Source organism: Ascaphus truei, chromosome 4 (assembly GCF_040206685.1).
Source record: "Ascaphus truei isolate aAscTru1 chromosome 4, aAscTru1.hap1, whole genome shotgun sequence".
Taxonomy (NCBI): domain Eukaryota; kingdom Metazoa; phylum Chordata; class Amphibia; order Anura; family Ascaphidae; genus Ascaphus; species Ascaphus truei.
In genome coordinates, this window is record NC_134486.1 from 350070582 (window position 1) to 350085990 (window position 15409).

The window sequence follows — 15409 nt, forward strand, 5'->3', positions numbered from 1 at the left end:
ATAACAAATTAACAGCTTCACAACGTATATGACTAAAAAGGGTGCACTGTTTCGTCATAGGTAAGGTATCAAAGTATACTTGCTAAAATATTTCGTTGTTTTTTTTGTGCGGCAGGGACTTAATGACTGTAAAAAAAACTGTTCTAGTTTTCTATCAGGCTATTGATATGAGTTTTAGTAAAAATAGATCGCTAAAGTAGGTTGCCAAAATAGTTCCTCCAGAAGTCGTTTTTACAAGTTCACACATGCGTTCTGGGTACAAGTTGCATAAGGTTTTAATAGCCAAAGTATGTTTTGGGATGTCCCGGTAAAACCATTAAAAAAACATGTTTTGCTTTGCATCGCCCTAGTAGCCAACACTCAAAGGGATTAACAGTGCTACTTCTGTGTGAGGTACAACAACAAAAAAGAGTTCTGAGTTCACAATATAATGCTTCCATTGTGACCCCTGAGATCATTCACTTTTTGCTGTACATCTGCAGAGGTCAAAGAGTTGCTGCCACCTCATTTTTTTTATTTTCTTCCTTATTATCCTTTGCTCCTCGCTGCCAGGCTGAGGATGCCTGATGCCTCCAAAAGCCACGCTACTGCATCGCTATCCAGAAGAAGAAAATGTGTACGACACTGACTACGGTCATCCGGTGATCCATGGGGGGAGGGTGTGCAGGCCCATCGTCGCCATTATGGGCACCTTCATTTCGTATACGCATTTTTTTCCGTGTGCTCTTTTGCACTTCTGGATCTGTTGGAGCTACTAGTACAGTACATGCCTATAGTCAAGCTAGGCAGCCAATAGAGTAACTCCTTCCTTCCTACCACCCATGTGTGAGCTCACACATCTGCAGGAGTGGTGGGAGAAGTTTGCAGTAAACCTGACGGTTTGAACTCTTCATTTTTTGCATCACTGTACTCCTGTGTACTCTGGACTTTGCCAATTGGGTGTGAACGACGTGTTTTTGATTACTGTGTGCTGTTTCAGTGGTTAAGGATAGGGTCAAGGGAAGTACGTTATAGTCTGTTTAGCCTTAGGGAACGGGCCTTAGGAAGGGGTTCTCCCCGAAACGATCGTTGCCCCCCTTGTAACCCCCAAACCTATAACAACCCCCCCCCCCCAGAACTTGTTTTCTCTTCCCCCTCTTTTTTCCCTTTTTTATGGTTTTGTTTACCCCACTTCCTGACCCTGTGTGATATTTACCCTTTCCACTGGTCCAATAGGGTTCTAATATACCCGCTGGTGTCGGCGTCACTCCAGCTGAGAGTTATCTTGTGCTTATATTAAATCAAGTGTTTGCTTTTGACATTCCTTCATATTTACTGTTTTTCATGTAGTCAGTGAGTGCTGGGACTTTAGTTGTATTATACTATTGTTTCGGGGGAAATTGTGTCCCCCTTTTGTTCCTTGCACCCTGCACATTACTGTTCCAGTTATTTATCTTAGAGTGCTGTCTATTTTCTGTATTATATATTGTATGTTATCCTGTTGCACCCAGGAATTTGAGTTTGTATAATTTAGCAATTTGGATTAGCAAGATGAAAACCCAAACTCATGTCATTTTATTTGTGTGTGTTTGTTTTTCAACGTCCCTGTCCGTCTTCTAGGGAGATTACATTGGTGTACTGTGTCTGGCTCCTCCGTATGGGTTACCTTGACTCGGGGTGCTGGATTCATGTGGTTGGGCAATGAGGTAGCAAAGATGGAAAATAATGGGCTCCAGGAACTTTTGTAGTACAGTGTGTCCCCAGGCACGGGGACCACTCACACACACACATGACTACGTTAAAAAAAGTCAAGGTAGCCTAAATAGGATTTCCATATCGTGGAAGCATATGGTAATTTTACATACTGCTGCGGCCGAGTTTATTCGAGCATTTGCCCGTTCTCGGCCGCAGCAGTAACCTGGCCCGCGCCGGAGGGTGCCGGGCGCGCGCCGAAGCAGCGGAGGAGCGCCCTCCGATCGGGGCTTTCTCCCTCCCGCTGCCGGGTCCGCCGGGTCCCCCGGAACCCCCTGCCGCCGTCCCCCACATCGCGAGACACCAGGGCTCCCTCGGGGAGCCCTGGACGCGCGTGCAGGGGGCGCAGGCACCCGATGACGCGTGACCGCGCATCAGGAGTGTGCCTAGCACGCCGGGGCATCCCCCGGCTTGCGGTGCTAGCCGTGCTTCAATAAAACGTGTCGCCAGTGTAGGTATGTTACACTGGTATTTCAATAAAAGTTCTGGTTTTGAAATGTACCTTTTTAATATCATTGATACACGTTTGCTTTCAATTATTTGTGATTGATTAGCACTGTTTATTCATTTGTATTTGTGCATCCTTTTGATCTGTTGCAAAATGGCCTCAATCAAAACAGTGGAACAAAATGGCCACTGGGATCAATGCTCGTTCCAGTAGCCAGTAGGAAAGACATTTCTATTGTTGACCCCGGAGGCCATGTTGGTAGTATGCTGCCATATTTCTCGTTTTTTTTGTGTGTAAAAATTGACACATAGAAAAAATACAAATATCTCTGTATCCGGGAGTCCCCGGATATCGGATGCTTACCACCGGTCAGTTCCGGGGGACCCCCTGGTTCAGGGGAGATATATAAATAAAAATGTGAGATTGCGGTTTTAGAATTGTAGAAATTGAATTGCAGTATCACTGACACATTAAGTGTAATGATCTCTTTACATTTTGTTTTTAGGGGATCTCTTGCTTGGGACGCGTAAAAGACGTAGGAAAAAGAAGAAAGCAAATGTTACACAAGCGGCCCTTGAAAATCGACCCAATATTCAACAAAATCATTTTCATTCCCAAATATCCGACGCTGGAACTATAAATAAAAATAAAAAAAGGAAGCTACAGAGAAAGCGTCAGAAGGAAAGGATGAAGGCCGCTGGTCTGTTGACAAAAGCTAGGGCTGTGGATTTTTTATATCAGCCTGAAGGTGATCTTGAAAGAGATACAGTGAAATATCCCAATGAAAAGACCACAGAAGACGACCAAAGGAAAATGTCAGTGAACCTGCTCGACTTCTTGCAGGCAACTCAAGAGATCTATTATACTGACCGTATGTTATTTCATGTATATTTTATTAATATGCCATATAGTTTTTTTGTATTTATTTTATTTTTTTACCAGAGGAAATGGGTTATAATGTGCATCTTGTTTATAGTTACATAGTAGATGTCCATATTTAAAGTTCAAACTATGTTAAATTTAGATGACAGATACTTATCCTACTGTATATGTGTATTTACAGTATATTGATCCAGAGGAAGACAAACAAAAAACCTCAGTGAAACATCATCCAATGATGCCTCATGAGGGGAAAAATAAATTCCTTCCTGACTCCAATAATGGTTACCAGGGTATTGTAATTTAACCGCTCATCCTTGTATAAAATTTAATAGTGAGATATTGTCATAGTAATAGGGTGCATGAGGATAATGAAGGAGCACCCCAAAAATATCCAAGAAGGATAAAAAGATTCCTCTTATTGCACTCTATTATGTCATTCTAGCAAAACCAATGTGCTTATTTTTTTGCCATAAAGGCTCTTAAATTGGTACAGACTATTAAAACCAAAAAATAAAAAAGTTTTATTACATCAAAAAAAACTTAATTAGTGACTCTGTAAGTTATATACAGTGATAAAGGTTTAAAAGGTCCTCTCACAAGGGGTTGAGTGGTAGGAGACTCTATATTTATATTTCAGACTGTAAAAACACATTAATATGTGTGTCTGTTTATTTAAGTCACTCTGACAACTCAGTATAATATCAAATGATGTACATGAATATACAACGGCTCTGTATACTCTAAATATTTGTATGATAGCATATAGTTGTGCACTTCTAACTAATTAGTATTGAAATCCCAAAATGGAAAAGTACATAGAGAATTTTCTGGTCCTTTTAATGATCCATATATATATATATATGGCTAGAATAAGTATCCAAATGGCTTATAGCCTTAAAAATAAGCAATATATATAGATACATTAAAGACCATTTAACACAATATAGAATATGTACATAGTATCCTTATAGAAAGGTGTAACCATATGTAATCTAATAGTATCCTGTTGTCTCAATGAGACCAACGCAAGCTGAAAAAAGGTTTGGTAACACGGTTATACAATGAGTGTAAGTGTCTGGCCAAAATATAATGGTACTAAGCGCCGCTAAATGTATTTGTGGGGCAGTATAGCACAGAACACTTACGGTCTCAGCGGACCTAGAGTGCACCAAATACCAAATTGATAACACTTAAAGGTCACGGCGGACCTATAAAATAGTAACCCAAATCAAATTCAAATCAAAGGTCACAGCGGACCGCAATAGCATATTGTTCAGGGCTTGCTATATCATAGGCACGATATGCCGTTTCCCGAACGTGTAGGGAGTGTGGGGCCGTAGCACCAGTATACTGGCCGTGTTCCTGGAACTGAGGTGTCGCCCCCCTGTGACGTCGGACTCGACGTATGACGCGTTTCACGCTTCATTGAGACAACAGGATACTATTAGATTACATATGGTTACACCTTACTATAAGGATACTATGTACATATTCTATATTGTGTTAAATGGTCTTTAATGTATCTATAGATATTGCTTATTTTTGAGGCTATAAGCCATTTGGATACTTATTCTAGCCATATATATATATATGGATCATTAAAAGGACCAGAAAATTCTCTATGCTACACATATATGTACTTTCTATTTTGGGATCTCAATACTAATTAGTTAGAAGTGCACAACTATATGCTATCATACAAATATTCAGAGTATACAGAGCCGTTGTATATTTATGTACATCATTTGATATTATACTGAGTTGTCAGAGTGACTTAAATAAACAGACACACATATTAATGTGTTTTTACAGTCTGAAATATAAATATAGTCTCCTACCACTCAACCCCTTGTGAGAGGACCTTTTAAACCTTTATCACTGTATATAACTCACAGAGTCACTAATTCATATTTTTTGATGTAATAAAACTTTTTTATTTTTTGGTTTTAATAGTCTGTACCGATTTAAGCGCCTTCATGGCAAAAAATAAGCACATTGGTTTTGCTAGAATTATATAATAGAGAGTGCAATAAGAGGAATCTTTTTATCCTTCTTGGATATTTTTTGTGACTCCAATAATGGAAATCAGATTTCTCACTGGATCAACATCCTTCCTATGTTTAGTTATTTGCTATATCCCTGTATACCATGTTGATTGTACTGTCCTTGGGATGAATACTGCCATTCTTTTGAAAACTCCTTGTATTGCTCCCGAATATATTTGTATATAGTTATCCTATCCCTCTTACACACCCCTTTCCTAATATAAAGAAATCTAATTTACAACCCACTCCTCATAAATCAGATTATCCATCCACTTCATTTTGTGGCTCTTCTCTGCACTTATTCTAGTTCCATGATGTATTGTTATGGACTGGTGGTCAAAACTGTACTCCATATAAATGCAGAGATGGACATTGACATTCAATACAGTTAAGAATTGTCAAATTAATACATCTGCACTCATTCTATATGTACTGCAGCAGTTACTTTGTTAATCTCGATAATGAACAAACCATATAATGTACATAGATTTGCCAGAATTATAGATTTTTATAAAGTTATTGCAAAAGTCACTGTGGCTGATTTGCGAATAAGAAAACATGTGCATGGGGGGGGGGGGGGGGGGGGGATATTACTTTTTCAAGAGTTTTAGATGGTTTATAAAAGTATGTTTATTTATTTTTTTTGCTTAAATGTCATTTAGTCATTTTGTGTGGATTTTATTATTTTATCATTACACGGAGGCTACAGTTGTGCTGTCTGTTTTTCGTTAAATCTCAATACATTACGGTTGGCCCACAGAGGTCAACTAGAAAAATCTCTCATCAGATATCTAAATGACAAGATAGGTGGTGAAAACCTACAATGTTGCCAATTAAAAACTGTACCGTTGGAAATTGTAGACTTGGTAGACACAGACTTTGCTCCTTTTTATTGATCAAGTGTTGGCAATAGCTCCAATACAACTAAATTATAATGTTTGAGCACCATATTATAACCCTATGACCAAAAATGGTCAAATGCATATTTTAGGTGGAATTAGTGTAATTAGATCAGCAATTAGAACATAGTATGCAGCCAAGAGAATTTTGTATAGATGCATATTTGCTACTTAAACTCTCCTTGTTTTTAGTAAAAACTATCAAAAAGTATGTACTTTTAAAATCCTTTTTCATTTCTTTAATGGTCTTCTTTTATCAAGGTAAAGCCACAAGTGCAGCTTCCTCTTTGTCCCTTGGAACTATCCTTGAAATCTTGAGTCACATCAAGACTGGTGAAATTCCTTCATCAGATATAACTGTTTTACATCATCTTAAGTCTCTACTACTTCTGCAGGATATTGAAAGATTAAAAGATGCATTGGACGACTTCAAAGAACATTCTTCTTTGCCTATTGGTATGTATTGTTTTCATCTGTTATCTAATCCAGTGCCAAAAAATAACTGCTTTGTGGTTACCAGTTAGGTATCTGCTAAGAAATCAGAAACCTTTCCTGTTCACAACCCCAGGAAAATTGTGTGTATCGCTTTTTTTAAAATGTTAACAACAATTGAAAAAAAAATGATTATTAGGCAGATATTCAAGATTTATTTTGCATGTTTTTATTTCAGTAAGTGCACAGAGCAGTAATAATACTGTAAAGCATACAGATGTACTGGTATAAAAAGGCAGACTCATCTTATAGCCATTTCTGATTTACCACTACATTCTGGGAAAAAGCTCTTTGTATCTATCTATATCTATCTATCTAGATATATATTTTTTTTTTAAACCATTGTATGTCCGTGTCTAGGGGCAATCTAATTGGTCCGTCGTTCCGTGGGCCGCCCGCCCTCCCACGGCTCTCATTGGCTCATCCCCCCCCATGTGTCCCACCCCCCCACGGCTCTCATTGGCCGGTGTACCTCGCCCCCCCCCCCATGTGTCCCGCCCTCCACGGCTACACCGCGTGCCCCTCTGAGCGCAGTGCAGCCGCAGATTCTCCTTCTCACCGAGCGCCCCTGCAACCCTCCCAGCCGCACCTCACACCCGGCCCGCCATCTGCTGCTGAAACACACCAGCCACACCCTACACCCGGGCCGCAACCTCCATCCGCACCCCCGCCGGATCAGTCCCCCATTCTGGATAGGTCTTCCCTACTGAATTGTACTCACACCACCGCCTCACCAACCCCCCTCGAATCGCACCATCAGCCCCTCTCACCGCCGCCTCACATACACCGCCACCGGCCTCCCGCATCACCAGTCCCTCACACCACCACTCCAAGCAGTCGCATCTCCGCCTGCTATTACGCCCGACCTTCGCCTCTCTCCCTGCCGCCTCTCTCCCGCCCGCACGCCACATACACTTCCGGCCATTGCCTCTCTCCCTGCCGCTCACCTCTCCCGCACGCCGCACACTCCAGGCCGTCGCCTCTCGCCCGCTGCCGCCTCTAGCACGCACGCCCGCTCCTGCCTTTCACCCCCTCCGCTCCTGCCTTTCACCCCCTCCGCTCCTGCCTTTCACCCCCCCGCTCCTGCCTTTCACCCCCCCTCTCCTGCCTTTCACCCCCCCTCCGCTCCTGCCTTTAACCCCCCCGCTCCTGCCTTTCACCCCCCCCCTGCTCCTGCCTTTCACCCCCCCGCTCCTGCCTTTCACCCCCCCGCTCCTGCCTTTCACCCCCCCCGCTCTTGCTTTTCACCTCCCCTCCTGCCTTTCACCCCCTCGCTCTTGCCTTTCACCCCCCCCGCTCTTGCCTTTCACCCCACCCCCCGCTCTTGCCTTTCACCCAACCCCCCGCTCTTGCCTTTCACCCCACGCCCCGCTCTTGCCTTTCACCCCACCCCCCGCTCTTGCCTTTCACCACCCCCCACTCTTGCCTTTCACCCCTCCCACACTCTTGCCTTCACCCCCCCCCCACTCTTGCCTTCACCCCCCCCCACTCTTGCCTTCACCCCCCCCCACTCTTGCCTTCACCCCCCCCACTCTTGCCTTCACCCCCCCACTCTTGCCTTCACACCCCCCCCACTCTTGCCTTCACCCCCCCACTCTTGCCTTCAACCCCCCACTCTTGCCTTCACGCCCCCCACTCTTGCCTTCACCCCCCCACTCTTGCCTTCACCCCCCCCCCCACTCTTGCCTTCACCCCCCCACTCTTGCCTTCACACCCCCCACTCTTGCCTTCACCCCCCCCCCACTCTTGCCTTCACCCCCCACTCTTGCCTTCACCCTCCCACTCTTGCCTTCACCCCCCCACTCTTGCCTTCACCCCCCCACTTGCCTTCACCCCCCCCACTTGCCTTCACCCCCCACTCTTGCCTTTCACCCCCCCACACTCTTGCCTTTCACCCCCCCCCCCCACTCTTGCCTTTTAACCCCCCCCACTCTTGCCTTTCACATACCCCCACTCTTGCCTTCACCCCCCCACTCTTGCCTTCACAACCCCCACTCTTGCCTTCACCCCCCCCCACTCTTGCCTTTCACCCCCCACTCTTGCCTTCACCCCTCCCCACTCTTGCCTTTCACCCCCCCACTCTTGCCTTTCACCCTCCACTCTTGCCTTTCACCCCCCCCACCCTTGCTTTTTACCCCCCCCCCCCCCTACCTTTCACCCCCCCCCCCACCCTTGCCTTTCACCCCCCCCCACCCTTGCCTTTCACCCCCCCCACAATTGCCTTTCACCCCCCCCCCCACCCTTGCCTTTCACCCCCCCCACCCTTGCCTTTCACCCCCCCCACCCTTGCCTTTCACCCCCCCCCACTCTTGCCTTTCACCCCCCCCCACTCTTGCCTTCCAGTCACCCACCCGCGTACCCACTCAGTCACCCACCCGCACACCCACTCAGTCACCCACTCAGTCACCCACCCGCGCACCCACTCAGTCATCTGTCTTTTGTGGAAAATATAAAAAGAAACAGGTTGCATTGAAATCTTTTTTTTGTTATGACAATAAGAAAACAGTTACGTTCAAGTTGTGTGCTAAAAAATATTTTACCCTGGTAGGTGCGCTATGGGTTGGGGGGAGGGGGGTGCCCTGCTCCTTTCATTTGTCCTGGGCCCCATGCTTTCTGTTGACGACCCTTCTCCCGCCCGCCACCGCAGCGGACAACCCCGCCCCACAGTAAGTCCGCTGCCGCCACCCCTCTGTCACACCCCCTGAAGCGCTCTGTACATTAATGGCGCTATATAAATAAAGACATACAATACACACCGCACCCAAAGTCAGCCGCCGCAGAGATACCCGTCTGCAGTGAGCCGCACAACCATCCAGCCTGCGACTGGGGGGAGGGGGGGTGAGAATCAACCCTCCCGCCCCCCTAGTGACCCACTGCTGCTGAGCTCTGAAGTGGGGGGAGAAAATCACTAACCAAAGGTGAGCAACCGCCGCTAACCTCTGAAAGGGGGGATTCCAACCCGCCCACCCAGGGAGACGCCGCCTAGCTGTGGGGGGGGCGCGAGACTGCCGGGCTGTGACAGGAGGCATGCGCAGGGTAAGCTTGGGTGGCGCTTCCACTCCGTCCCAGGTTGGGAGGGGGGGGAGTGGCCGAGAATGGTGGCATTGGGCTGGAGGCGCGCGTGGGGGAAGGCTGGAGGCGCGCGCGGGGGAAGGCTGGAGGCTCCCAGGTGATCGGTTGCCCCCCTCTTTCCCCGGTGCTTGTTTCCAAACCCGCCCCCCCCCCCCCGTCCCTGGTTCTTGTTTCCAACCCCCCCCCCCCCTGTCCCTGGTTCTTGTTTCCAACCTCCCCCCTGTCCCTGGTGCTTGTTTCCAACCTCCCCCCCTGTCCCTGGTGCTTGTTTCCAACCTCCCCCCCTGTCCCTGGTGCTTGTTTCCAACCTCCCCCCCTGTCCCTGGTGCTTGTTTCCAACCCCCCCCCCTGTCCCTGGTGCTTGTTTCCAACCCCCCCCCCCCTGTCCCTGGTGCTTGTTTCCAACCCCCCCCCTGTCCCTGGTGCTTGTTTCCAACCCCCCCCCCCTGTCCCTGGTTCTTGTTTCCAACCCCCCCCCCTGTCCCTGGTTCTTGTTTCCAACCCCCTCCCCCTGTCCCCGGTGCTTGTTTCCAACCTCCCCCCCTGTACCTGGTGCTTGTTTCCAACCACCCCCCCCCCTGTCCCTGGTGCTTGTTTACAACCCCCCCCCTGTCCCTGGTGCTTGTTTCCAACCCACCCCCCTGTCCCTGGTGCTTGTTTCCAACCCACCCCCCTGTCCCTGGTGCTTGTTTCCAACCCCCCCCCCCCCCGTCCCTGGTGCTTGTTTCCAAACCCCCCCCCTGTCCACGGTGCTTGTTTCCAACCCCCCCCCCCTGTCCCCGGTGCTTGTTTCCAACCCCCCCTCCCCCCCTGTCCACGGGGCTTGTTTCCAACCAACCCGTCCCCCCGTCCCCCGCTGAGGGGAGAGAGAACGGAGCCCGCGGATGGTGAGGAGAAGCGGCGTGCGCTCCTTCCACCCCCTCTCCCCGGGTGGATGGGTGGGGGTGGGGAGCCGGCAGGGAGGTGAGCTGCGGGTGATGGGGGGGGAGCCGGCGGGGAGTTGAGCTGCGGGTGATGGGTGGGGGGGAGCCGGCGGGGAGTTGAGCTGCGGGTGATGGGGGGGGGGAGCCGGCGGGGAGTTGAGCTGTGGGTGATGGGGGGGAGCCGGCGGTGGGGTGGTGTTGGGGGGGCGGGGGTGGCTCTTGCCAGCACACGTTACCTCAAGTGGTGAGTAATCCGCAGGGGATGAATCTGCACTTAGGTTATTTTCTGAGAGTGGCAGTTGGGTATGTGAGGTCATAGAACCAGGTATATAAAGTGAATGCTGCACACCTAGAAAAATAGTTAGAATGGTACAATTACCGGTGCTCCCGTGCTTGAACGAAAGCCTGTTTCCAGTCCTAGATCAGTAGCAGAAGGAACACAGGGCAAAACGGATTTGAAAATCTAAACTCATTTATTTGAGCCCACACAACGTTTCGACCTCAGAGGTCTTTATCAAGTGACATAGCGATGTCGAAACGTTGTGTTGGCTCAAATAAATGAGTTTAGATTTTCAAATCCGTTGTTCCCTGAGGTCATAGAACCACGCAAGACAATGAGAAGCGTGCGGGGGTGGGGCCGGGCCACGGACCAATCAGATTGGCCAGAGGCTGAGTGACCGACCAACGGACCAATCAGATTGCCCAGAGGCACAGCAAATATACAACGTTTTTAGCAAACAAACAATGTTTTCATTTTTATAGATATAGATTGTTGAATAATATTTATTAGGATTGTGTGACTCATTACAACCAAACGGTACAGTTGTACAAAGGTTGATTCAGTCAAACTGACATTTCTCTATTGTCTGTTTCAAGCATTGTGTGTGTTTGCTTGCATCGTGGTAATAAGTTGGATGTTAGGAATAGTATATGTACGATGATCATGTGTTATTCAGGATTAAAAGGCTGTGGATCAATTGGGAAGTGGTAAAGGACCCGGTTTGATAATAGATATCAACCTCAGCTGAGGTAAAGATTTCACTCTTTAAAAAGATTAAAACATTTTCAAGGAAGGCTGCTGCCAAAATGAAAAAAAAAAAAGTAGAGTTGGCCAGAGAACCAGTTTAAAAGCACAAGATGTACAATACTGTATGTGCTCAGTGGCCACTAACCAGAACAAAGCCCAACACTTATTTATTAGGCTAAAAATGCAGGGATAAATACTACTAAATGTTACTGTTATGTCTGAAGCACTTATTCCCATGACCTGTTATTTATATGATTGTCGCATATTACTACTGTGAAGCGCTATGTACAGTAATAATAATTGTGTGTTCTTGTATAGTGCTGCTAGTTTTACGTAGCACTTTACAGAGACATTTTGCAGGCACAGGGCCCTGCCCTGTGGATCTAACAATCTATGTTTTTGGTGCCTGAGGCACAGGGAGATAAAGTGACTTGCCCAAGGTCACAAGGAGCCGACAGTGGAAATTGAACCAGGTTCCCTTGTTGCAAAGTCAGTGCCAGTCTTTACTCACTGAGCCGCTCCTTCACCCTCTGCTCGTTTATCTTCCATAAAGGAATATGTTATCTAACAAAGCTTAATGTACGTTGTGCAGTACTACAATAGTTTCCTATTTCATTTTTGTTATGCTCTATTAGATATCAATTTGATATGGGAGTTCTCAATATCCGTTTGAAATGTAAAGCCAAATGCTAACCATTGAAGATACATGGCTATAGCCATATAGTTGCTTTTTAAAGGCAGTTGTTTGCATACATCTTTTTATTTTACATTTAGAATTTCTTGCCTTCGATTATACACGCTTTTTCTTTTAGTGCATACGTCAAGTTTAAATAAGGAATATCATTGCTTAAGTAAAGTGGATTCATGAGCGATTTCAATATGCATTCCCCTCTAGTCCAAATAAAAACAAAACATTTCTGTAATAACCCCACCTTGCACATTGCCTCCTTGTAAAAGACCAATGCTGTGTCAGATGGGGAGAACGTGGCAAATAAAATCAGAACAAGCCTATATTCCAGTTTAATCGCCATAGTACAATATCAACTAAAGCTAAGATTTGTACTTTGGGGGGAGGGAATAGGAGCGTACAGTACTTTCTATCGGTGACTCTTTCATATGGTTAGCTCGAAGTTGGCTTAGGGCCTGACCGCATCTTTAAAGCGTTACAGTACAGTATGTGATATTTTCTTTTTAATTGGCACTTACAAATACTACGATATGGACAAAACAAGGGGCGAAAATATATTCAAGAACATATACAAAATATAAAAAGAGACAAAAGGAAAAGTAGTGCAATACTGTAATACTAATAAAAAAATGCCCCAAAACAAAATCAGGCGTTGAGGTTATCATGAGTAACCAACTCTTGGGTGTCTGGAAAGAATTCTGAGACTACTACATCACAGCATAATAGGTCAATGCCAGTTGAGAGAGCAGGGGGGGAGGGGATTCCCGATTCCCACATAGAAGACTCCCACATAGAAGACAAAGCAATTATAGTGAAGGTTGCTTTATAAATTAATATCACAAAGTAAAGCACTTACATAAGCAGCTTTGGGAAGAGCATTCAGACCACCCTGGGTCCTAAGGGACAACAAACAGCAGGACTCCTCCTCCGTTGCTCCTACTCCACGGCCGTCAGAGCAGGTAATGTAACCCAACGGGGGAAGATGCCAAAAATCAGCTGCAGCTCTCCAATAACAGATGCCCTCCCAACGATGCAGATGATCAGTGCTGGCTTCGCCCTACGTGTTTCACTCCTGTACGAGCTTCCTCAGGGAATTATTTACTGTCCTATACGTTTCCCCTCCTTTTAAATGTCCCGCTCTATTCCTGTGTGTGACGTACGTCACAGCATTTTTCCTTTTGTCTCTTTTTATATTATTTATATGTTCTTGGATATATTTGCGCCCCATGTTTTGTTGTCCATCTGTGTTTCTGGACTTGGTGAGTCCTGTTTGGGAGCTGCATTATTTAGGACGTTTTAATTATAATGTACAGTATTTATATATCACTAATTAAGTGGTATACACACTTTTTATCTATTTCACAGTGCTATTTGCTCTTGCACTATTTGTTTATATGCTCAGATGCTACAATATACTAGCAAAAGCTTATTTATCAGAAACATAGTTTAAAAAAAAATACATTTTTAACAGGTAACTTACTATTTTTTCCAAATGATACATGCAGATTCACGCTCTTCAGTTTGTATGATGGAGAATGATGCAAATGTATTGGAAGTGAGAACAGGATGGATCACTCTGTCATCGTAGTATGTTTTAATAGGGTGATTATATTTTACTGATTCACGTCTTGCTTGTTGATTGGCAAATGTCTTTTTTTTCAACCTAATTAACTGTTGTGCAACATAATTTAAAATAAATCGTACTTGAAAAATGCTTTGAGAGGATACAGTTATGCACTGTACACATGATTACATTTGTATAGCCTCTACTCCAACAGCGGTTCGTCTGTCTCCTGCATGTCCTTCCTCCTGACCTAATCTGTGTACATAAACGGTGCAGTATATTTTGGCTGTACTCTGGTCAGCTGTATATTTCTGTACAAGTTTGCCTCCCTCTGTGTGAATTTTCCAAGAGGAGCATTGGGGTGTGACGTTGATTAAAATTGGGTGTTGCCAGCTGGAGCATAGCTTGTGTGAGCTCAGTGGCTGGCATTGTGTGGCCAGATTGGCGAAGGATGAGAGAACCTACTGCAAAGGGTCCAATGGAGTTGGGACTGGAAGATCATGGATCCTCAATCCATAACTTGTAGCCCTTGCTTCAAGCTTAAAATGTAAAAAGAAATATGTCACTGGAACACTCTAGGCTTTCAAACTTAAGTATACCTGATAAGTATATTTCAAACTTAATTACATTTTATTTGATGTCAGATGCAACCATTTGTAACATGATTTGTGATTTCACAGTGAGCATAGGTAGGGGGAGGCTTGTATATATGAATGTACATACAGTATATTTGTATTTTTTTATTGCACCAACAATGTATGTAGTGTGTTACAAATACACATTTAGAATACAAGGAAACATAATGCAATTAGTACATAAAACACAATAGGAAAAGAAACGCCTGTCCCCGAGACCTTTATAATAAAAGTGATATATTTAGTTCTAAATGTCTTTAATGTTTGACAGAGACTTAAGAAATGCCATTAACCTGGAAAGAGAGTACAGTATTCAGGGCATAAATATAATACAATGTTGGAAGTTCATTGAAGACTAACAAGTATCATATTTTTCTTTTTAAGTAATGTTTCCCTTAAAACAATACTCTTATTTTGCCAATCTTCGTACATTAGGTTAGATCCACAAGGTCAGATCAATCCAGGTTTCAAAAGGATTACTGTAGGTTCTACAAAGTGGAGTTTAAATTACATTTTCTGTTGACACATAATTTTGCCTTCAGGACCTGAATGACTGAATAAAGTGTTCTGTTTTTGTTTTCCAGATCACAGGATGGCACTCTGTTCTCTTTTTTACTACTGGATTACTGATATCCTGCCCATGAGGAATAAGAAATAGATTTTGTTCAATGATTTTTTATTTTATTTTTATTTGTTTGTTACTCTTTTTTAGATGTAATATATAGGTATTGATTGAAGTTTGGCTTTATTTGATAATAAATACAATATGGCAACTTTGGGATTTGAGTCACAAACTTTTCTATAAAATGTATAACATTGTAACAAAATGGGACTCCTACATATCCACATACATTTAATAAAAATTTAATAATTCGTAGCTTTTGGTACAAGTTTGGTGATATATCTCTATGTAAAATATATACTTCTAAAGTAATCCCCTAGAGGAGTTGAGAGGATTAACAATTGAAACAAAATAAATGACATTAAATATATAAGATGGCGA

The 15409-nt window shown here is 44.7% G+C and overlaps 1 protein-coding gene across 3 annotated transcripts in view; it reads left to right on the forward strand.

Annotated features, from left to right (window-relative positions):
* Positions 1–15185, forward strand: part of ERICH1 (glutamate rich 1) — a 96820-nt gene extending 81635 nt beyond the window's left edge. For 2 of the 3 annotated variants that reach the window (XM_075598235.1, XM_075598237.1), the window contains 4 exons: positions 2685–3050; positions 6267–6461; positions 13713–13809; positions 14991–15078. In XM_075598235.1, coding sequence (XP_075454350.1) covers positions 2685–3050; positions 6267–6461; positions 13713–13795 — 644 coding nt within the window. In that variant the 3' untranslated portion in view covers positions 13796–13809; positions 14991–15078. Of the gene's footprint in view, positions 1–2684; positions 3051–6266; positions 6462–13712; positions 13810–14990 lie in introns of all 3 variants that reach the window. The other variant, XM_075598236.1, reaches the window with a different exon arrangement.
* The last annotated feature ends 224 nt before the right edge of the window (positions 15186–15409 follow it).